General features: G+C 43.8%; 1 protein-coding gene across 1 annotated transcript in view; it reads left to right on the forward strand.

The window, feature by feature from the left end:
* Positions 1-24,178, forward strand: part of LOC141102428 (parapinopsin-like) — a 48,612-nt gene that overhangs the window by 19,303 nt on the left and 5,131 nt on the right. The window contains exon 2 of the mRNA XM_073591381.1: positions 4,689-5,017. Within this exon, the coding sequence (XP_073447482.1) occupies positions 4,689-5,017 (329 nt within the window). The remainder of the gene's footprint in view (positions 1-4,688; positions 5,018-24,178) is intronic.

Below are 24,178 nucleotides of genomic sequence, written 5' to 3' on the forward strand. Positions count from 1 at the left end.
TTTGGCAGTCATGCTCCCCCCGCTGCAGCATACTGCCAGGTTTGCTTCAGTGATGAGGAGGGAGGGGATGATGAGGTCACTGACTCAACGTGGGTGCCTGATAGGAGAGAGGAGGAGGAGGAGGAGGTGGCACATCACCAACGAGGCAGGATGCCCTCCAGGGGCCAGCCTAAGGGCAGCACATTGACTGCATCACACCCCAAAGCTCCACATGTGCAGGGCGCTGCAGTCTCTGCGCGTTATTCAAAAAGTTCTTTGGTGTGGGCCTTTTTTGAGACGAGTGCATCAGATCGCACCGCTGCTATTTGCAACATATGTGTCAAGCGTATTTCGCGTGGCCAAAACATCTCCCGCTTGGGTACCACATGCTTGACCAGACATATGTTGACCTGCCATGCAGTTCGTTGGCAAGCGTATCTAAAAGACCCACACCAAAGAACAAAGAGGACCTCTCCTTGCTCCTCATCAGCTGAGATCTCCAACCCCACTATACCTTCAGTCCTCTCTGAGACCTGCACTGAGAGGAATGAAGGTGTAGAATTAGGTGTGTCACAGCCAAGTACTTGTGGGCAATCTGCTTTTGGTACACCGACGTCAGATTGTACCAGGCAAATTTCCCTGCCCCAGCTGCTGCACCGTCGAAAGAAGTTTGCTCCCAGCCATCCACATGCCCAGCGGTTGAATGCTAGCTTGGCAAAATTGCTAGCACTTCAACTGCTGCCTTTTCAGTTGGTAGACTCTGCCCCCTTCCGTGAGTTTGTGGAATGTGCGGTTCCTCAGTGGTAGGTACCCAAACGCCACTTTTTCTCACGGAAGGCGATTCCGGCTCTCTACCGGCATGTGGAAGGCAATGTCCATGCCTCGCTGGACAGGGCAATCAGCGGTAAGGTGCATATTACCGCTGACTCATGGTCCAGCAGGCATGGACAGGGACGTTACCTAAGTTTCACGGCGCATTGGGTGACTCTGCTGGCAGCTGGGAAGGATGCAGGACAAGGTGCAGTAGTGTTGGAGGTTGTTCCGCCACCACGCCTCCAAAATGCCACTACTAATGATTGTGACACATCTCTCTCCTCCACCCCCTCCTCTTCTTCTTCCTCCATGGCCTCTTCCTGTGCTTTTGGAACCAGCGGTGCTCCGTAGCAGTTCAAGGGGCTACGCAAGTACACAGGCCAAAAGATGCCATGCGGTGCTTGAGCTGGTGTGCTTGGGGGACAGGAGCCACACTGGGGCAGAGGTTCTGTCAGCTCTGCAGGGGCAGGTTCAGAGGTGGTTGATGCCACGCCAACTTAAGGCAGGAATGGTGGTTTGCGACAATGGCACCAACCTCCTCTCTGCCCTCCGACAGGGACAAATGACCCATGTGCCCTGTTTGGCTCACGTCCTTAACTTGGTGGTGCAGCGGTTCTTGGGCAGGTACCCGGGCTTACAGGATGTCCTGAGGCAGGCCAGGAAAGTCTGTGTGCATTTCCGCCGGTCTTATAATGCCAGTGCTCGGCTGGCGGACCTCCAAAAGGAGTTTAACCTGCCCAAGAACCGCCTAATCTGTGACATGCCCACCAGGTGAAACTCAACATTGGCCATGCTGCAGCGGCTGCACACGCAGCAGAGGGCCATCAATGAGTACCTGTGCGACTATGGCACCAGGACAGGGTCAGGGGAGCTTGTTTTTTTTTCCCCACGCCAGTGGGCCATGATCAGGGATGCATGCACTGTCCTGTCACCATTTGAGGAGGCCACGAGGATGGTGAGCAGTGACAGTGCATGCATCAATGACACTGTCCCCCTTGTCCACCTGTTGGAGCACACGCTGCGTGGAATAATGGACAGGGCACTTGAGGCAGAACAGAGGCAGGAAGAGGAGGACTTCCTTAGCTCTCAAGGCCCACTTTATCCAAACAGTGTTCCTGCGTGCCCGCCGAGCACACAGGAAGAGGACGAGGAGGAGGAGGAGGAGGAAGAGGAAGATTGTGTCAGTATGGAGGTGGAGCCTGGCACTCAGCATCAGCAGCAGTCTTTAAGGGATCAGTCCCAAGAAACACATGGACTTGTACGTGGCTGAGAGGAGGTGGCTGCGGACCATGTCGTCCTTAGTGACCCAGAGGACTCCGGACCGAATGCCTCAGCAAACCTACGCTGCATGGCCTCCCTGATCCTGCAAAGCCTGCGTAAGGATTCTCCTATTCGTGGTATCAAGGAGAAGGACCAATACTGGCTGGCAACCCTCCTTGATCCACGTTACAAGGGTAAGGTTGCGGACCTTATCTTGCCATCGCAGAGGGAGCAGAGGATGAAACATCTTCGGGAGGCCTTGCAGAAAGGTCTGTGCAACGCGTTCCCAGAGACTGGGAGGTTACAAACTCCTGTTTCTGGACAACGTGTTGCTGAGGCTTCGGTCAGTCAAAGAAGGAGCGGTGGAGGAGGTGGCCGTCTGACCGATGCGTTCAGACAATTTTTTGGTCCGCAGCCCCAAGGTATGATCGGTTCCAGCAACCATCGCCAGCGTCTGTTTTACATGGTGCAGGAATACCTAGGGGCAAGATCTGACTTGGACACATTTCCCACCGAAAATCCTCTGGGTTACTGGGTCTTGAGGATGGATCACTGGCCAGAGCTTGCACAGTATGCAATTGAGCTACTGGCCTGTCCTGCATCCAGCGTTCTTTCGGAACGCACATTCAGTGCTGCTGGAGGCTTTGTAACCGATCACAGGGTGTGTCTGTCCACCGACTCGGTCGATCGACTGACCTTCATAAAAATGAATCAGTCTTGGATCCCCACCAGCTACCAAGCACCTGATGCTGATGTAACCGAATAATTGAATAATTTTTTTTGAAATCTCAGATCCCTTCAAAGACTGCCTATGCTGATGCTGAGTGACTATCCCTGAGTAATTATCCTCTTCCTCCTCAATGATCACGCTGATAGCTTGTAAGAACATTTTTGGTTCTGGGCGCCACCACCAGTGCCTAAGGCCCAATTTTTCAGCCCCTGTTTAAAAGGAGCGTGTAATTACAATTTTTGATGCAATACTTTGCAGCAGGGCTCGTTTCTGCGCTACAACTAGAGTATCTGTGAGGGGTTGCAGTGTTGTGGCACCAGCACCAGTGCCTAAGGCCCAATTTTTCAGCCCCTGTTTAAGAGGGGCGTGTAATTACAATTTTTGATGCAATACTTTGCAGCAGGGCTCGTTTCTGCGTTCCAACTAGAGTGTCTGTGAGGACTTACAGTGTTGTAGCACCAGCACCACCACCAAAGGCCCAATTTTTCTGCCCTTGTTCAACAGGGGCATGTAATTACAATTCTTGATCTAATATTTCACAGCAGGGCCCATTTCTGCGCACACCAAGAGCGAGTGAGGACTTACAGTGTTGTGGCACCAGCACCACCACCAGCACCACCACCAGCACCAAAGGCCCAATTTTTCTGCCCCTGGTCAACTGGGGCATGTAATTACAATTCTTGATCTAATATTTCACAGCAGGGCCCTGTGAGGGCTTACAGTGTTGTGGCCACAACAACACCTAAGGCCCAAATTTCTGCTGAGTATATAGGGCAGGCCCCTACTTTCAAACATCTAACTTACAAACGACTCCTACTTGCAAACAGAAGGAGACAACAGGAAGTGAGATGAAATCTAGCCCTGGGAAGGGAAATTCTCTCCTGTAAGAGTTAATATGGGAAAAACATTTCTCCTTTCCACTGATGCTTTCCAATCCTTGTTTCACAAAAAAACCCAAATTTTCAAAAAACATTTGTCATTGGGACAAAAAGTGAGGTGAAATCTTCTGAGGAGGAGGACAGACAGCAAAACAAATGTCACAGGGGTGATAACCCTTCCCTATGTTTTCCAAAAAGCTTAAAAAAGATTTTTTGGCTGGAGCTAAACACGTTAAAAATGTACCCGTTCAAAATTACAAACAGATTCTACTTAACAACAAACCTACAGTCCCTGTCTTGTTTGCACCGCCTGTATACTGTTGTTCAGAGTATATAGGGCCTGGTGGCCCCACACCTTTCCTTATTTTAATTTGGGTGCGGGGTTCCCCTTAATATCCATACAAGACCCAAAGGGCCTGGTAATGGACGGGGGGTACCCATGCCGTTTGTCTCACTGATTTTCATCCATATTGCCAGGACCCGACATTACATTAAACCCACAAGCAGTTTTAAATGAGATTTTTTCCTTTAAAAATGACATTTTGTGCAGGGACTGTTCTAAACACGGGAAACACGCGCCACTTTACAGGCATACTATAGACACCCCCAGGTACGATATTTAAAGGAATATTTCACTTTTTTTTTTACTTTAAGCATCATTAAAATCACTGCTCCCGAAAAAACTGACATTTTTAAACGTTTTTTTTGCATTGATACATGTCCCCTGGGTCAGGACCAGGGTCCCCAAACCCTTTTTAGGACAATACCATGCAAATTAGCCTTTAAAATGAGCACTTTTGATTTTGAACGTTCGAGTCCCATAGATGTCAATGGGGTTCTAACGTTCGTGCGAATTTTCGGTCCGTTCGCAGGTTCTGGTGTGAACCGAACCGGGGGGTGTTTGGCTCATCCCTAGTGTTTACCCTTACTTTGAGTCATTTTTATATATATTGTGTTTTTTCATTGTTCTTTAAAGTGCTGACCAGCAGTTGTCAGATATCATTAATACAACCTCTGTTTTGTTGTAGGAATTGCAGCACTCTGCACAATCGCTGTGATTGCAGTGGACCGCGTGTTTGTGGTGTGTAAGCCTATGGGTACCATGACCTTTACCCGCAAGCAGGCCCTGGCTGGAATTGCTGTTTCCTGGATCTGGTCTCTCATATGGAACACGCCACCTCTGTTTGGCTGGGGTAGTTATCAGCTGGAAGGGGTGGAGACCTCCTGTGCTCCAGACTGGTACAATCCTGACCCTGTCAATATGTCATACATCATATGCTTTTTCTCATTCTGCTTTGCAATCCCATTTCTCACCATCCTGGTCTCGTATGGATACCTCATGTGGACTCTTCGTCAGGTAATTAGTTTTCTTTTTTTTTTTTTTTTTTTTAATTTTAGTAGAGAGAATAAAAGGAAAAAGAGAGTCAATGACACTCATTTTCTATTCATTTATGATCAGCAGCTCCATCTAGTGGCCACAATTAGGTATTTTCCTGAAATACCACCACTAGGAAAATACAACATTATGGCCACTAGATGGAGCCAGCAATCATAGGAAATAAATACATAAATAACATGTACAGGAATTAATCGTGATGGCTGTGTTAATGCATAGACTTCCGCACTGTACATTTTTTTTTAAATAAATAGACCACTTAGTGAAGTAGTGTCACTTATAGAGATATATGCTGCAAGGTGTACATGTACAGACTCACCTGTATAGAATCCAGTCAAATTCAGTTGATGAGGGATTCTATCGAAGGGTACGGGTTCTATTGAAAAAAAAAAAAAGGGTGCTTGGATGTTTAGTACCAGCCCTGACCTCTGGAGGCATATGGGGTACCCCCAGAAACAGGGTGGGATAGCATTTTACCAGGGCTGAATTCATGGCTGAAAGATGGGTGATGTGTACAGTAACAATTGGGTATCAGTCACTTTAAGGACATTTTAAAATGTTCTATTCCTCTACGCAACACATGAGAGAGAAGGGCAGGGAATTCAGAACACTCTTATGCCCCGTACACACGGTCGGACTTTGTTCGGACATTCCGACAACGAAATCCTAGAATTTTTTCAGACGGATGTTGGCTCAAACTTGTCTTGCATACACACGGTCACACAAAGTTGTTGGAAAATCCGATCGTTCTAAACGCGGTGACGTAAAACACGTACGTCGGGACTATAAACGGGGCAGTAGCCAATAGCTTTCATCTCTTTATTTATTCTGAGCATGCGTGGCACTTTGTGCGTCGGATTTGTGTACACACGATCGGAATTTCCGACAATTCCGGATTTTGTTGTCGGAAAATTTTATATCCTGCTCTCAAACTTTGTGTGTCGGAAAATCCGATGGAAAATGTGTGATGGAGCCTACACACGGTCAGAATTTCCGACAACAAGGTCCTATCACACATTTTCCATCGGAAAATCCGACCGTGTGTACGGGGCATTAGTCTGTGTTCATATGAGCAGCCAGGGGCCAGTAAAACCAGGTGGTTTTATCATTGACATCCAGTCGCTCATAGCTTTTAACATGCCGTAGCCACAATGCCGTGCTTGCAGCTGTGACAAAAATGAATCAGCATGTTGCATTCCGCTTTTGTACTGCATTTTATTGTATATTATATATGTCTGAATAAAATTTCTTGGTAGATCGAGGTGTTATATCTTTTGTGGTGTTTTTGCTTGAATAGATAATACTAAATGTGCATACAGGAGGCCTTAATAATACCCCATCTTTACTTCCGTTTAATCCAACATGTATGATAGGATTGATGATAATAATGCCTCAGATTCTCTGATCTACTATCACACATGCTGGACCAAGCTAAGGCATACATGTCAACTGTTATTTAGGAAGCCACAAAAGGTAGAGTACATAGTACAATATTAAAACAATATATCCACTCTGCCTTGAAAGAAGGACCCAGTGTGGTCGCAAAATATACAGTATCTCACACACGTGAGTACATCCCTCACATTTTTGTATAAATTTTATTATATCAATTCATGTGACAACACTGAAGAAATGATACTTTGCTACAATGTAAAGTAGTGAGTGTACAGCTTGTATAACAGTGTAAATTTTCTGTCTCCTCAAAATAACTCAACACACAGCCATTAATATCTAAACCACAGGCAAAAGTGAGTACAATCCTAAGTGAAAATGTCCAAATTGGGACAAATTAGCCATTTTCCCTCCCTGGTGTCATGTGACTCATTAGTATTACAAGGTCTCAGGTGTCAATGGGGAGCAGGTATGTTAAATTTGGTGTTATTGCTCTCACTCTCGCATACTGGTCACTGGAAGTTCAACATGGCACCTCATGGCAAAAAGCTCTCTGAGGATCTGAAAAAAAGAATTGTTGCTCTACATAAAGATGGCCTAGGCGATAAGAAGATTGCCAAGACCCTGAAACTGAGGTGCAGCACGATGGCCAAGACCATACAGCAGTTTAACAGGACAGGTTCCACTCAAAACAGGCCTCGCCATGGTCGACCAAAGAAGTTGAGTACACGTGCTCAGTGTCATATCCAGAGGTTGTCTTTGGGAAATAGACATATGAGTGCTGCCAGCATTGCTGCAGAGGTTAAAGGTGTGGGGGTTCAGTCTGTCAATGCTTAGACCATATTCTGCACACTGCATCAAATTGGTCTGCATGGCTGTCGTCCCAGAAGGAAGCCTCTTCTAAAGATGATGCACAAGAAACAGTTTGCTGAAGACAAGCAGACTAAGGACATAGATTGCTGGAACCATGTCCTGTGGTCTGATGAGACCAAGATAAACTTATTTGGTTGAGATGGTGTCAAGCGTGTGTGGCGGCAACCAGTGAGGAGTACAAAGACATGGTGGTAGGAGTGTCATGGTCTGGGGCTGCATGAGTGCTGCTGGCACTGGGGAGCTACAGTTCATTGAGGGAACCATGAATGCCAACATGTACTGTGACATACTGAAGCAGAGCATGATCCCCTCTCTTCAGAGCTTGGGCTGCAGGGCAGTATTCCAACATGAGAAGGACCCCAAACACACCTATAAGACGACCACTGCCTTGCTAAAGAAGCTGAGGGTAAAGGTGATGGACTGGCCAAGCATGTCTCCAGACCTAAACCCTATTGAGCATTTGTGGGGCATCCTCAAACGGAAGGTGGAGGAGCGCAAAGTCTCTAACATCCACCAGCTCTGTGATGTCGTCATGGAGGAGTGGAAGAGGACTCCAATGGCAACCTGTGAAGCTCTGGTGAACTCCATGCCCAAGAGGGTTAAGGCAGTGCTGGAAAATAATGGTGGCCACACAAAATATTGACACTTTAGGCCCAAATTGGACATTTTCACTTAGGAGTGTACTCACTTTTGTTGCCAGCGGTTTAGACATTAATGGCTGTGTGTTGAGTTATTTTGAGGGGACCGAAAATTTACACTATTATACAAGCTGTACACTCACTACTTTACAGTGTAGCAAAGTGTCACTTTTTCAGAGTTGTCACATGAAAACATATAATAAAATATTTACAAAAATGTGAGGGGTGTACTCACTTGTGTGAGATACTGTATATATATAGATATATATATATCTATATATATAGATATATATAAGTATTCAGACTCCCTTAAAATTTTTCACTCTTTGTTATATTGCAGCCATTTGTTAAAATCATTTAAGTTCATTTTTTTCCTCATTAATATACACACAGCACCCCATATTGACAGAAAAACACAGAATTGTTGACATTTTTGCAGATTTATTAAAAAAGAAAAACTGAAAAATCACATGGTCCTAAGTATTCAGACCCTTTGCTCAGTATTTAGTAGAAGCAACCTTTTGATCTAATACAGCCATGAGTCTTTTTGTGATCTGAATACTTTTCGTCCCCACTGTATATAAATATATATATATATATATATATATATATATATATATATATATATAGTTTTTTTTTTCTTTGTGATGACTGAATAAAAATGTCCTTAATATATGGTAGTAAGCAAGAGATCACCCTATGGTATCAAAAACACCCATCAAGTGTTTGCTGAACATATCAAAAATGTGTTTCCACACTTAACTATGAAAAATGAACTATGATAAAACTATGTGACATTTAGTAAGCTACTAAACACCCATGAGAATTATCAGTAAGAAAGCTCCCCCAACTAACAGCCCTGTGCCTGGCAATTGGCAATTGGCTAGTAAAACTACCAGCACTGCATTATAAGTGGCAGGGAGGGTTAAAGCGGGGTTCCACTCAAATTTTTAACTTAATCTTACCCCCTTCAGTTAATTGCATAGATGTTCAAATGCCACACGAAAATTTTTTTATCGCTGTAATTACCTTTATATTGTACTTTATTGTGGCACTTCCTGTCTCTCCTCCCATGGGAGTAGGCGTGTTTATTGCCTTTCCCCGGCGCCGCACTGTCTCCTGGGAGCTTAGTGTCAGGCTACCCAAGATTCAGTGCGGAAACAATGATCATGCATGTGAACAAGCTGTGAATGAACAGCATTCACCGCATCCAGGAAATCAATGCTTGTGGGCTTCACATGCCCACAAGCAAGATGGAAAGAGCCAGCATCACATTTTTTAAGTTATTCTTCAGTACGAAAACAGACAGAGGCAGAAATATTACACCCAAACTGTGAGTATTATTTTGGGGTCAGCAGAGTGTCTCAATGACCTGAAAAAATTAAAAAAAGATTGGTCGCTAGACTCCCGCTTTAACATGTGCTAGCCAATACCCAGAAGCACTAAGTATTCATGTGTTCAAAGAAAAGAAGGGGGAGGGGGACGGCCGCAGTTAGCTGCTCCTGTCAGCCGATGTCTCCACCCCCCAACAGGGAAGAAAAAAAGGGGGGGACTATTACGGTACTCAATGTAAATATGTAATAGACATCAGAGGTAAAAAAGGGGAATAACAGATTTTCTAAAACTTCAATTTTAATATAAACAGTATTTTAAAAAAGTTGCAATATCGCATACAATTGCGATTTGAAGCAATAACAGTACATACAGCCATAGCAATAGTAGATATAAATATAGCTTAAATTCTCGACCGGTTTCGCGGTTCTCACCGCTTCTTCAGGAGAGCCAAATCTATGGTGAATATAAAATAGTTGTAACAAATACAGACATTATAACGAGTACAAATAAAGTAAATACCGCAGCAAAAATTATTCATAATACATAAAACTATTACATACAAATGATAAACATTAAGGACAAGCTCACCCATTCAGGCATTCTCTGCGGGTATGCAAGGCCCCATGTGATTCCCCCTGCGGCGGACACAGGGGATGAAGAAGTATTCATGTGGACTGTAGTGACTGATCCAACAATGGGGTCCCAGATAGCAAGCAATTGTGCTGCAAGTTTAAAAATTACTTGCCAGACTTCACAAGTTTGTTGCACAATTGCAGCAAGTCCGCATTGCATGATTCCAAATCAACTTTCCTTGCAAACATTCTGCAAGTCTGCTGCAAGTTCTGGTTCAGTTATGTTGTGCAATAGTCATCCCACCACAGGGGTCACTGTGACTGAATTTTCATGCTGTAGACTTGCAGGGCTCTTGCTGTAGACTCACCACTGCAACTTTGGTCTTGCTAGAGACTTTCCACGCAAATTTGCTACAAATTGAAAAAGTGTCAACTAGAACTTTGCTGGCAAGTGTAAAACTTGCCAGCAAAAATGTGCAGCAAGTTAATAGACTTACAATTCAACAGTGCCACAAATTTGTGGCAAGTTATCCTCGCTATCTGGGGTAAGAGCAACAGCTGACACTTTTTTTTCTCTTTATTGCCCCCTACAGGGAGAGTTTAATATGCTAAGGTTTAGAGAAAGTATGCTCATAAAGCAGAACTGCATTGATTTTATGAAACTTAGAGCAAAGAAAATTAGGAAATGACTTTAGAATATCTACTTTAGCAAATTACATTTAAACTTACAGCAGTAGGGACCAAACTGCAATGAAATGAAATGTCACGGCTTAACATTTAGCCATAAAATGAACATTAATCCATGTCTCTTTAAGAAATGTAAATTAATGGACTCTAGCATTATGAAAACACTTAGCCAGTGCCAGGGGCTTGCTACCAGGGTTGCACTTGTTCAAATGGATTCTTTTTAAATGTTCCCTGAGGTGACACAGAACTGTGCAATGCCTAAGAAGTTCTTCAAATCTAATCCAATCAGCCAGCTTTACCAGAGGAAACTCTCTTTGAATTAATGGCTACTAAGAACTGATAATTACTCAGAGACCATTAAAATGTAGCTAGAGCTGAAACTAGGTAAAATGTTCTATGGTGTGAAAAGCAATTAATTTATATTAATATTTATTTTTGCTTTAATTCTCTGGATCATTAAGTATTCCATGATGTAGTTATTTTTAGAGTTTTGAGTGTAACATTTGAAGGTGATTTTTATCATTCTAACTTTTACTATGATGCCTTTAAGAGTTCAGATGACCATACACTGATGCCCCGTACACATGGTCGGATTTTCCGATGGAAAATGTCCGATCAGAGCATTTTGTCGGAAATTCCGACCGTGTGTGGGCTCCATCGGACATTTTCCATCGGATTTTCCGACACACAAAGTTTGAGAGCAGGCTATAAAATTTTCCGACAACAAAATCCGATCGCATCAATTCCGACCGTGTATGGCCTGTTCCGACGCACAAAGTGCCACGCATGCTCAGAAGAAATTCCGACACGGGACAGCTCGGTCTGGTAAAATTAGCGTTCGCAATGGATACAGCACTTTCATCACGCTGCAATGTTAAAAATGGTTTAATACAGCGCACTCTCTTCTTCTTTATAATGTGAGAAGAATGAAGTAGTTTTGCTGCTCATATTCACACACACTTCTCACAAACTTCTTTCTTTATTTTTTATTGGGATTACCTGAATATATTTTTATTTGTCACATCTGACATAAATAATTTTTTTTTTATTTTTTTGTTTTGTTTTAAAGCCATTTTTATTTTAGATTTTATGTTTGTATTTTTTCAAAGGCTGATCTTTGTTTAATGTTATTTTTAGTTTTACTCCAGAATATTTTTGTGTGTGTTTTGTGTGTCAAGTTACCACAACACCATTGATATCTTTTATTATTGAAGCTCAAGGAGATTGTTTGTTGTTGGTGTCCCTTGTTAATTTCACATTGTATATTAGAAATGTACCTGAATCCTCACAAACAAACTGTCCTTTTTGAAGTAAAACACACATAGGCAAGTATAATTCAAACCAAAATTCCTTTATTAAGGGCTCAGAACCAAACAAAGAGGGAGGCAACGCTGGATAAACAGCAGAAATTAGCGAAGCCTTTGACCCCCAGGGCAGACATCAATTCTTGAACATCAAAATTGGTGGCCTGAGGAGTCCATATGTAAGGGAGTGCAGTCTGGTCCAGAAGTCCCAGAGATCCAGAAAGCAGCAGATGACATCTGTGTCCCCAGGCTGTGGTACCACAAGAGGCTGCATCTTTTGCCAGACCAGACTGGATCCAGGGTCATCACTCTCTGGTCTTCCTTCCACGCTTCCTTCCACGCTGTGGCTCTGCTGTTGGAGATGTGGCAGGAGGAGGAGTAGGACCTGGAGGAGGAGGAGGACTAGTAGGACCTGGCGGAGAAGGAGGAGGAGGACCTGGAGGAGGAGGACCATGTGTGAGGTCACAAAGGTGTGTATCAGATGTTATTTGGGCCCTCAACCCCTTATTGAGAGCTTCCAACATTAATTACTCACACATGAGTTGTTGTCCCTCCTCCATCCTCTGCATTTTACAGGCAATGATGGCAGCGAAGTCCTCCTCCGCGGTGTGTGGTGCTCCCAGGGCCTCTGTAGCCTTCCAAAAGAGGCCTATGGCAGCCTCCTCTAGGGCACTCCTCCTCCTGCCACTTTCTCTTTCCAGGTGTAGGGGAGGGACCTGCAGATCAGGCAGCCTGCTCGGCCCGGCCACCTCCTGGCTGAGACTTCCCTGTGTATGAAAAAGGGACGTGGTTTTAGTTTTTGCATCATCAATCACAATCATAAATTAGTACTCAAAACTAACATCTAGTTAACATCATTGATTGGACAAGCAGAAATATTTAGAGGAATGCTATACCTGGTTCAATCTGGGCTCCTCCACATGTTGCTGTCTGGAAGGCCCAGGTTGGGCGTCAGAAGCCTCAGCTGGAGGGGAAGGAAGCAGGGAAGGAAGACTGGAGAGTGATGACCCGGGTTCAGTCTGACCTGCCAGAAAATGCAGCCTGTCATAGTACCACATCCTGGGGACATAGATGTCATCTGCTGCTCCGGATCTCTGCGAATCCTGTACTTTCTGGCGCTCCCTTACATATGTGCTCCTCAGGCCACCAATTAGGATCTTCAAATATGTGATGTCTGCCGTGGGGATCACCTGCTTCACAATTTCCAACAATTGATCCAGCGCTGCCTTCCTCTTTGTTTGGTTCCTATAATGTGGGTGGTTGATCTCCCACAGACAAGGCAGCTCCCTGAACATGTCAATGAATATTGGCATGAAGTCTGTATCATTCAAGATATCCGTTTTCACTGCAAGACACAACACAAGACAAACCCTAATGTCATCCAAAACTCTCCTAATCTTGTTACAATATAGGCCTCAATCTAGAAGCAGTATAGGCCCAAGTTTTCTCTTACCTTCGTTATTACGATCGGCGCCTCCAATGCTCCTTCCTCCGCTCACAGATCGTACGTAATACGCACGCGTGTTATGCTTTATACACACTGCGCATGCGTGTAACTCCGCCCACCCCTGACGTTCTTTCTAGTCTATTCCCTGCCCCTTTTCCTTCGGCGCAGTGGGTGAAGAGCACATGGCGGAGTCAGAGCAGGTGCGTGCTAATTATAGCAACGAGGAGGAGGAAAGCCCGGATCCGGAAACGTCCCGATCCAGAAGGAGAAGATTTAAGGCCACAAATATGTCCTTTGGGGAGATGTTGGAGATGGTCAACATCATGAAGAGGGCTGACTATGATGGAAAGTATGGACCTTACCCCAACCCCAATATCAGAAAGGCCAAGATCATGGCGAAAGTGGTCAAGAGTCTGCACCGGAATTTCGGGGTACGTCGATCAAAAGATCAGCTCAGGAAGCGGTGGTCGGACCTGAAATTAAGAGAGCCCGAGCAGTACCGAAAGATCCGGAGAGTGCTGCAAAAAAGTAAGTAATTGTCCTGTGTTCCTATTCTTTTTGTCTTTCTTACGTTCGTGCTGCTCCATATGCTTTTCTTAATTGTTGTACAATTTAAAATGGCAACTTTAATGTTCATGGGCCCATTATTCGTTCGTATCAAACATTTTTCTTTCGGCCTCTAAAACACCATTGTTTAGGCCATATGCATTTTCCAACATTTTTTAGGGTCTACTTGTCTGAAAAATATTTGGTTGTGTAGATGGGTTTGTTACTAGAATGAAATGCAAACTAGATTCTGTGTAAGGAGAGGACACTCAGCAGCTGGTTTCACATCTGGACGCTGGAGCACTAGTGTGGGACACCAGAACACCCTTTTTATTAGGGGGCCCACACAGGTGCTCCAGTGTATACTATAGGGGGGTCTCCATCTGTGAAGCTTGTACAAGACAGGTAAAGTATTGAAGCTTGACAAAGGACAATAAAAATGCTACATCTTGGAACTCTGCCCTAATAGACAATTGTACCCCACTTCCAAGCAATGTTTCATCTTTATATTTCGGCCATCAAATATCTGTGTGCTAATTATACCATTTTTGTTTTACATAGGGGAGAAAAGACTCGGAGGACACCCCTCATCTGAGGAGACCACAGACCCCCCACCTCTGGAAGAAGGAGAAATACCCCCAACCCAAGCTAAGCAGGAGGAGGAAGAAGATGTGGTGGAAATTGACACCACAACAGGTGAGTGTCTGCGACCACAGGCTCAGGTAAGAGATGGATGGCGGCAGATTTTTGATACCTGTTTTTGTTTGGTTTCTCTCTTTTTAGGTGATCGTGATGTTGTGGATCGAGATCCTTTCACATCAGAAAGTGCCCAGATCCTGATCGGGGAGATCATGGGGTGTAATTTAGAATTGGAAAACCTCAAGAAAAAAATCAATGATGTTATTCAAAAAAATAATAACATCATTGATGTTTTGGGTCCAATTTAAAACCCCACAGAATCACTTTGTTTTTTTGTGTGCTACAATCTTAAAAATTTTTTAGCGATGTTTCGAAAAGCACACACAGTGTGCCAACATGTGCTATCTGCCATCACGGGAGATCAATGGACGCGTTTTGGGGGTGCAACCCCTTCCTCAATAATAAAGTAGCGGTGAGGAAGGGGTTGCTCCCCTAAAACACGTCCCTTGATCCCCCGTGATGGCAGCTAGCACATGTTGACATTCGTAAATTGGTGTGCATCTTCCAAATTTGGCTTTTCAAGGGGTGACTTCACCCCATCTGAACGCAATATCAAACACAGTTCCTAAATACTCATGTCTGATATTGCCTTCAAGTTTTACCATATGTGAACTTTGTAAGTTCAAGATTTTTGTCTTTCTTGTTGGTTTTACACAGGCCTGTTTTATCGTAAATGGACATTTCTATGTTTGATAATGCCACCCCAAAAATTGTTATACAACAAACATATTGGTTTGTTTTAAAAACCTTTTCTAAATTCACATGTGATTGTGCAGGTATTAAAAAGTTTGTTAATCAAGAATGTGTGGATTATTGTCTCAACGCTACAACACTTTTGTGGTGATGTAATTGCTGTTTTCGGTGAAAATGGGGGTTATTTCCTAGGGGCAAATCCTCTTTGCACTACAAGTGCAGTTTCAGTGCAGTTTCAAGTGCACTTGTAGTGCAAAGTGTCTTTGCCTTTAGTAAATAACACCCAACAGTGCTTTGTATAAAAGGTTACAGAATCACGCCATTTTCAGGACTCCCCACATTGCTTTCAGGGTCAGCTAAAACAAACACAAGCAGTAAATGTCACCAAAGATTAGCTTTTTTTTATTTGATAAATGCTTCACAAATTGTCTGGCATATTGATGGCCCCCCTACCCGCAAAGAACTCAAGGTATCTTAACCGGACATCACGGGCACTCAGGGAGGGCAAGCCAGGACGGCCACTTTCAAGCGCCGTCAGGGTTGTATCATGTAGAATTCCGGCCTCAGGCCCAACTGAGCCAGCATAGTTGGCAGAATGTTGGTGTAAAAAGTTATGTAGAACACAGCACGCCAGGATTATATGATTAAGTTTATACTCTGCCATATGGATGGGTGTCAGAAATAGGCGGAACCGGCTGGCCATGATTCTAAATGTGTTCTCCACCACTCTTCTGGCTTTGGCCAGCCGGTAATTAAAAACCCTCTGTTCCGGGGTGAGGGTCCTCATCGGGAATGGCCGCATAAGATGGTCCCCCAGCGCAAATGCTTCATCCGCAACTAAGACAAATGGGAGTCCTTCCACATTGTCCTCTGGAGGTGGCAAGTCCAAGCTGCCATTCTGGAGACGCCTGTAGAACTCCGTCTGGGCCATGACTCCACCATCGGACATCCGGCCATTCTTCCCCACCTCCACATACAAGAAGTCGTAATTAGCCAACACCACCGCCAACATCACAATACTATTGAACCCCTTATAGTTGAAATAGTACGACCCCGAGTTGGGAGGTGGGACGATGTGGACGTGTTTCCCATCAATTGCCCCTCCGCAGTTAGGAAAGTCCCACCGCTGGGCGAAGTAGGAGGCCACAGTCTGCCATTCCTGTGGCGTGGAAGGAAACTGTTGAGGAAAACAAAAAAAAATTTGTATTTTTGCACATAAACATGGCAAGCAGATTAGACATAAACATTCTTGCCAACCTCCAGATAGCATTTTTTTAAGGGGAATTTAACAACACCAAAGTATAAGGTACACCTATCATAATCCCCCTCCCCCCACTCTCATGGGCCATTTCTAACATTATGGGGGGGTGGAATCTTGGACAGGTAGCCCTCTCCACTTCATTGAGAGATTAATGCCTAAATACAGGGTATTACTTGGAACAGCCCCTCCTTAGTTACACTATTGGCAGCCCAATGGACAGGTAAGAAGTGTCATAATACAAAGATATAAATACACACTGTACACATTTGAGGACATTTGGACATTCTGCTATTACCTGTCAAGATAATAATAGGATACAAAAACTTTAAACAGTACCATTTGAAAGTATACCGGCAGGCCCTTGCACTACATGCTTTGGGTAGTTCATCCATACATCTGACCACAAAAGAGGTGGGTATAGTGTGTATGGGTTTGGCAAAGTTAGCAGATAGATGATTGAGGATAGATAGAGAATTGGGATCAGCTGACTTAGCAGTTGGGGGGAGGGAGGGTTACTAAAAATGATTTGGGGACACCACAAAAAAAAAGCCTCTGGCACTCTGCCTGAATTTAAAGCACAAATCACATTTAAAAACATTTTAGGGGGTGTTTGGGGTAAAGCACTACTATGGAGCTGACAAAATACATTGTTAAGTGACTACATGAGGTGAATATAGGGCAGGAGAGCATGCTGGGGAGGTTATTGAAGGCAAATATGTATGAAGGACTAAAAAAATAATTACAGAAAAATCCAGCATGCATGAGGACAAAGGGGACATTCACAACATATTACAATCTTGGTAATTAGGGAATGAGGAAAGAAATACAATATATTATCAAACATTCAATACAATAAAATGTGATATTAAAGGATAAAAATCTTACCTTCATATACTCCTTCTGCAGGACCTGGATGATGGCAGAACAGGTCTCTGGGATAATGATCCCCAGAGCCTGGGGGGAGATGCCTGTCGAGAACTTGAGGTCCTGCAGGCTTCTCCCTGTCGCCAAGTACTGCAGGGTAGCGACAAGCCTCTGCTCCGGAGTGATGGCTTGCCTCATGCAGGTATCCTGCCTGCTGATATAGGGGGTCAGCGAAGCCAACAAACGGTGAAATACGGGGTCCGTCATCCTGAGAAAGTTCCTGAAATCATCAGAATTATTCTCACGGATCTCACGGAGCAAAGGCATATGAGAGAACTGGTCACGCTGAAGCAACCAATTCTTGGTCCATGAACTCCTCCCCACCCTGTTCATGGACTGGACTTGTGTCAAGGTCAGGACCCCAACACCAAGCCCCCGCACAGCACGAACTCTACGAGGAGTACGTATACGCAACATGGCTAGAAAACGGTCGGCTGCTCAGAGCGAAGTAACAGAACGCACTGAAGAACAGCAAGGCCTGTGAAAAGCGACCTGAAAAACAGTAACGAACGAACAAGAACACAATGACTATAAGTCACGCAGAACTTGCTTGCACGCACTGAAGAGCAGATACAAACCCACAAGCAAAAACTGAACCGCAGAAAACGATCTGAAAGCCACGAGTCTGAAAAAGCGTGAATCGTCTCTCACCAAACTTTTACTAACACGAGATTAGCAAAAGGAGCCCAAAGGGTGCCGCGCTTGGTTCTGAACTGGCCTTTTCTAGTCTCGTCGTACGTGGTTGACGTCACCGCGTTGTTGGCGATCGGAAATTCTGACAACTTTGTGCGACCGTGTGTAAGTTTGAGCCAACATCCATCGGAAAAAATCCTAGGATTTTGTTGTCGGAATGTCCGAACAAAGTCCGACCGTGTGTACGGGGCATTAGCCTGCAGGCTGAATGAAAATACACAGTGTAGATGGCCAATTCTACCACTGTGCCTATTGTGTTTTGACAGCCCACCCCTCAAAATACCCGAACAGTGGCACCATCTGATTGGATACAGCCACATTTTGACCAACAATTTTCCCCCTGGATCCTTTGATTTTTAATTTGAGGAATGTTGGGCAGGAGCCAGCCCACAGAGCCACCCACTGAGCAAATTTTCTTCTTCTTATTATTATTATTATACAGGATTTATATTGCACCAACAGTTTGCACAGTGCTTTACAATATAGGAAGACAGTAGAGTTACAATACAATGCAAGAGGGTTAGGAGGTCCTTACAATTGAATAGGGAGGGGCTCAAGTGGTTCGAAAGGTAATAACTGTGCAGGATCAGAATTAAAAGATCATTTGTTTGGTAGAGGTAGGCATTCCTAAAGAGGTGAGTTTTCATGGATCGCCCAAGGGTGGACAGAGTAGGAAATAGCTAAACAGATTGGGGTAGGGAGTTCCAGAAGATATAAGAGGCTCTTGAGAAGTCCTGTAGGTGAGCATTGGAGGAGAAGACAAGGGAGATAGAAAGCAGGAAATCTTGGGAGGAGTGAAGAGGACGATTTGGGTGATATATTGAGACAAGAATGGTGATTTAGCTTGGGGAAGAGTTAGGATTGGCTTTGTAAGTTGTTGCTAGTATTTTGAGTTTTATTCAATGGGCAATTGGAAGCCAGTGGAGGAATTGGCAGAGAGGGTTAGCAGACCCTAAGTGGCTGAGTAAAGATGAGACTGGTAGCAGCATTTATGATGGACTGAATTGGGGGATAGCCTGTGTAGAGGTAGGCCTATGAGAAAGGAGCTGCAACAGTGAAGGCGAGAGATGTTACAGAGATGTTCGTATGTATGGCCAGCTTTAGTCCACTCTTTTATGTTATATGAGGAGCCTGGTCATCATTTGCCTCCTTTTATGTTTTTGATACTCCAGCAGTGAGATTTTCCTGCCATGATTCTCGACTAGGGATGAAATTTGGATTTGACACTACTCAAGGCAAATCCTGCACGTTCAAGGTTTGCAGACCAGGGAATTAATACAGGAATTCTGGATACTGAATTGTTTGCAACTATCATGCACTGCCTTTCCTTTAAACTTATGTCAGCTGGCTTAACAGGGCCAATAATGTCAGTTTTTATAATATAAAAGGATATCAGTGTGTGTTGTAGTAGTTTCTGTAGATCTGCTAATTTGTATGGAGAGTTAGCTGCTCTCAGTGGCAGCCCATCCATTAGGGGCGCCCGAGCGCCACCCCCTCTATCTGCGGCCGTCACTCCCTCCACCTTCTAGCAATGTGGTGATGCCATGCTCTATCCATCGCCGCCGCAACCCCCTATTCATGCATCCAGCCCCCAGCCCCTTTCAGGACGCTGGCCACCTGCATTACAGCGGCGGGGGTGTTTTTTTGAAGCACCTAATTAGAGCCAGAGGCTCTAATAGGCTTCAAAATAGGGTGGGCTTGTGGCACAGAGCATTGCCCACCCGTGTGTTACAACGGCGAATGAATAGTCACTGTTGCAACACTGATCCTCCTCCCAGTCCAATCAGGAAGTGGGTCTGATACCTGTCACCGGATTGGCTGAAATGACAGGCGATCCTATTGGACTCCTAGGGGGAGGGGAGGAGACGCACGGCAGAAGCAAGGAGGTGGGAGGAGGAGAAGACACAGGAACCGCCAGCCGATGGCCATCGCAGGCTGATGTCACCGATGCCCCAATCCCCGCCGCTCCTTAATGTACGCCCAATCCCCGCCTAGGTGGGGTAAGTGGACTGACCAACAGACAGCGAGCGGGGGGGGCTTTGAGGTGCCGCGGGGGGGGTGGTTGTTTGCCGCCCCCCCAAACTAAAAAACACAAGCTGCCACTGGCTGCTATACAAACTTTATGTGGTATATTGTGCATTCTAAGTTTCTGTGGATTGCAGTGTGGTGGGCTTGTGTACCACCCCCCCCAAACACAACAGACCGCACCCCACCCTGTGTAGTTTACACAGATCAGAGACCCAACAGTCGATTTTAGGACTACCTTTTTGGGTGTGTCAGCAAGAACTGTAGTTGCTGTTTAGCTGCTGGGCCCTACTTGCAGTTTTTTTTTTGTAGTTAGTAGTATTGGTCATTTTTTTTCCCTTTATTTCCATCATATCCATTTTTTTTTAATTTTCTGCTGCTGCGTTAAAACGGGTTGAGGTTTAATGTTTCAGAGTTTTCCTTTTTCAGGGGAGGTATATTTTATTTTGCTACAGCCTTTTTATTTTGGGGTCCACAGTGTACATTTTCTGAATTTCAGTGAGAGTGTGGTCAGCTTAAAGTGGAATTTTAGCCAGCTAGATCATTTCATTCTGGCCCCTTCTGCAGGTATAGCTATGTGAAACATTAAAAACAAGCACCTATACTGTTTAAAACCCAATAATACACTGTCTCACCCTGTTATGCACACGCTCAGTTGCTCTCTATTTTTAGACACTGTGCTGAAAATGTAGAGGCCAATCTGTTGACAGCCTAAAAATTTAGACCCATTTCACACTGAGGCATTTCAAAAATGCCCATAAAATGTTGGGCATTTTTGCGGTGCTTTTGCTGCGCTTTTGCGGCATTTTTTTAAGGTCATATGTCTCAAAAAAACCATTTTGTGGCGCTTTTAAAGCACTTTTTATGCACTTTTCAGGTGTTTTTGAAGCGTTTCCCATTCATTTCAATGGAGAGGGGCATTTTTGAGGCGCTTTTTTAAGCGCTCCAAACATGCTCCAAAGATGCTGCTTGCAGGACTTTTTTCACTGCCCCGCAGCGCACCGCCCCAGTGCGAAAGCATCCATTGAAATGAATGCGAAGCAGTTTTCAGGAGCTTTTCAGGCGCTATTTTTCAGCGCGAAGGTGCCTGAAAAGCGTCTCAGTGTGAAAGGGGTCTTACTGCTGTTCAGGGGCTTTGGCCTCCAGCAAAATGGCAGCCGCTGGCAAGAAGAAATGAACAATGCTGGAGGCAATTTACAGCAAACATTCATTTTGGTAGCATAATTATTAATAGGAAATGTATGTTTCTTGCTAAAGAACATTATTTTTATCAAATTGGTATGGGTAAAGTTCCACTTTAAGAGAGCCAGATGCTACCTATCAGCCTGTAACAACTGTAAAATGCCAGTCAACACTAAAGGCCACCATACATGACTCGATAAGTTCTTGTGAAGCTTGTGGGTTGAATGAGAGAAAATCACGTGGTTTCTACTGCCAGCTTTTTTTTGTATTTAGGCAGCTGCCACACCTGGAAAATTGTTAGTCGAACAGTGGTTGTATCCCATTAGATGCAGTCACTGTTTAGCAGATAATTTTCCACCCAGTTCAGCTGATTTTTTATTTTGTTGGTAAAGTGGGTGGTTATTGCAGGGCAACCCGCAGGTGAAATTTTGATTGATTCAGCAGGAATGGATGAAAATTTTAGCTTTTTATCACAGCCTTAAAGTGATTGTAAAGCTTTGTTTTGTTTTTTGTTATTTTTTTTTTTCTTTTTAAATAACAAACATGTTATACTTACCTGTCCTGTGCAGTGGTTTTGCACAGAGCAGCCCCAATCCTCCTCTTCTGGGGTCCCCCGCAGGTGCTCCAAGCTTCTCCCCCCTGCCAAGTGCCTACCATATAAAGCCGCTTCCTATGGGGGCACTTGTGAGGGCTTGCTCCTAAGCCAGGCTGTTTGCGTCTATTCAGACACGCAGTCCGGCACTGTTTTGACTGACAGCAGCAGGAGCCAATGGCCAAGCCTTTGAGAGCGGAGATAGGGGAAAATAGCTGCTGCAGACATGCACAGTTCAGGTTCAGGTGAGTATTTAGGGGTGGCCGGGGAGTGTGCTACCATTAAAAGGTTTTATACTTTAATGCCCGAATGCATTAGGGTAAAATAAACCATTTACCTTTCAAACCACTTTAAAGTGATTGTAAACTATATCCTTGTAAAACAACCCATTTGGTTTAAAATAGAAATGAAAGTCAAAACATTAGTGTATAGATATAAAAAAATATATACAGTAGTTTTAAATTCTTTTTATTCATTAAAAAAAAAAGTTTACAAACGCAATACATCACAATGAAGATCAAGACAACATTCATAAATAAAGTACAAAGCAAAAAAAAAAAAAGGAAAAACATTTAAATAACATATATAACACCACATGCAGAGGTGCATATTCTGTATCCTTATCATACAAACCATAGATATCATATTCGTTTTAATTCCCCAAAGAGGAGGGGAAGGTTATGAGAGGTGGAGGCTCCTCATATCTGAATACAAATAGTCTGGATGATCTTTATCCCAGACAGATCTAAGGATCACCAGGCCTCTCTACCTATTACTTATTTCTCACATCCTTATTCTCCCACCCCCACTTCTTCTCTTCCTTCCATCTCCCCCAACCACCCCATACTAAATGTGTTTACAATGTGACCAAAAAACATATCAAAAACAATCCTTATGTGATATTAGGGGGAAAAATAAAGGGAGAATACTCTCATCTTCCTCCAAAATTCTTCCCTTTCCTTCCCACACCAAGCTCCCTTTCTCTACCCCTTTATCCCTTCCTCCATCATTACCATTCAGGCCCATTGTGGGCATTTCAAACTACCGTGAGTATATGTCTTATGTTAATTAACGGAAATAATGAGGAGAGAGAGGGAAGAGAAAGAAAAAATAATGGAGAAAAAAAAGTGGGGGGAAGTGAGTACCCAGAGAGGCTTTGTTCCATTTCCCAACCTCTGTCTCCTTTACATATTATGGGGATTTCTCCATCGCTCCCTCTTTCCCCTCCACCATTATATTTTCATTAACTACATGTCTTGTATAGACCAAAGACTGTTTGAACTCAAACCAACTCCTCCAAATACGATAGAAGATTAAACAGGAATTATTTTGTAGATGTATCAACTCTTCCATTAATCTGTTTATATCTACCTCTCTAAACCATTCTGACATATGGTCAAGTGTTGAGTATGGCCTCACATATCATTCAATTTAATACAATAAAGGAGTACCATCATCCAGATTAATATATAATCGGGTAGGGTGGGGATGTGAGGGTAGTTGCCAAGGCTAACCCATACACATAGACACCCAAAGAGATTGAATGGACTTTCTCGGTACTGATATAACAACAAAATTAATTTAATAAAATACAAATTTTATCCTGTAACAATGTACAAACAATATATTAAAAGAAGGGGAATGTATACAAAACAAAATATATAATATAATATACACCACGGAAAAACTAACTAATAGCAGGTTTCCCCGGTACAGTTTCTGTTAAGGTGGAGTATAAGTATTCCTCTACCGGTTTCGCAGCATAACCGCTTCTTCGGGAGGATAGAAGGTCTATGGGAGAACAATATATTAAATGAAGAACAATGCATGGAAAAACAGTAATTACAAGGCATAACAATAGGTATGAGTGCAAGAAGATCTGCTCACCCAAATGGACCAGGACACGGCTAACGACAGAATGCCATGAATTCCCCCCACGTAGATGTATCAACTCTTTCATTAATCTGATTATATCTACCTCTCTAAACCATTCTGACATAGTAGGTATTTTTCTTTGATTTCCAATATTTCGGAATGAATACCTTGGCTGCATTCAACAAAAAAAACAATAGATGTTTTATATTTTTTCCTAGACTCACTAGCAGCATGGAATAAACATTGCCAGGAGTCTTGCCCAATTTAAAAATTGCTTATCAATACCTTATAAATACCTTTTTGCTCCTTTTTTATAAGGGTCACATTTCCTCTGCTCTCAGCTGAATAACAGCTGGGGGGAGGAGAAACAGCTGCACACTGATC

The sequence above is a fragment of the Aquarana catesbeiana genome, linkage group LG07 (assembly GCF_042186555.1).
Source record: "Aquarana catesbeiana isolate 2022-GZ linkage group LG07, ASM4218655v1, whole genome shotgun sequence".
Lineage (NCBI taxonomy): Eukaryota > Metazoa > Chordata > Amphibia > Anura > Ranidae > Aquarana > Aquarana catesbeiana.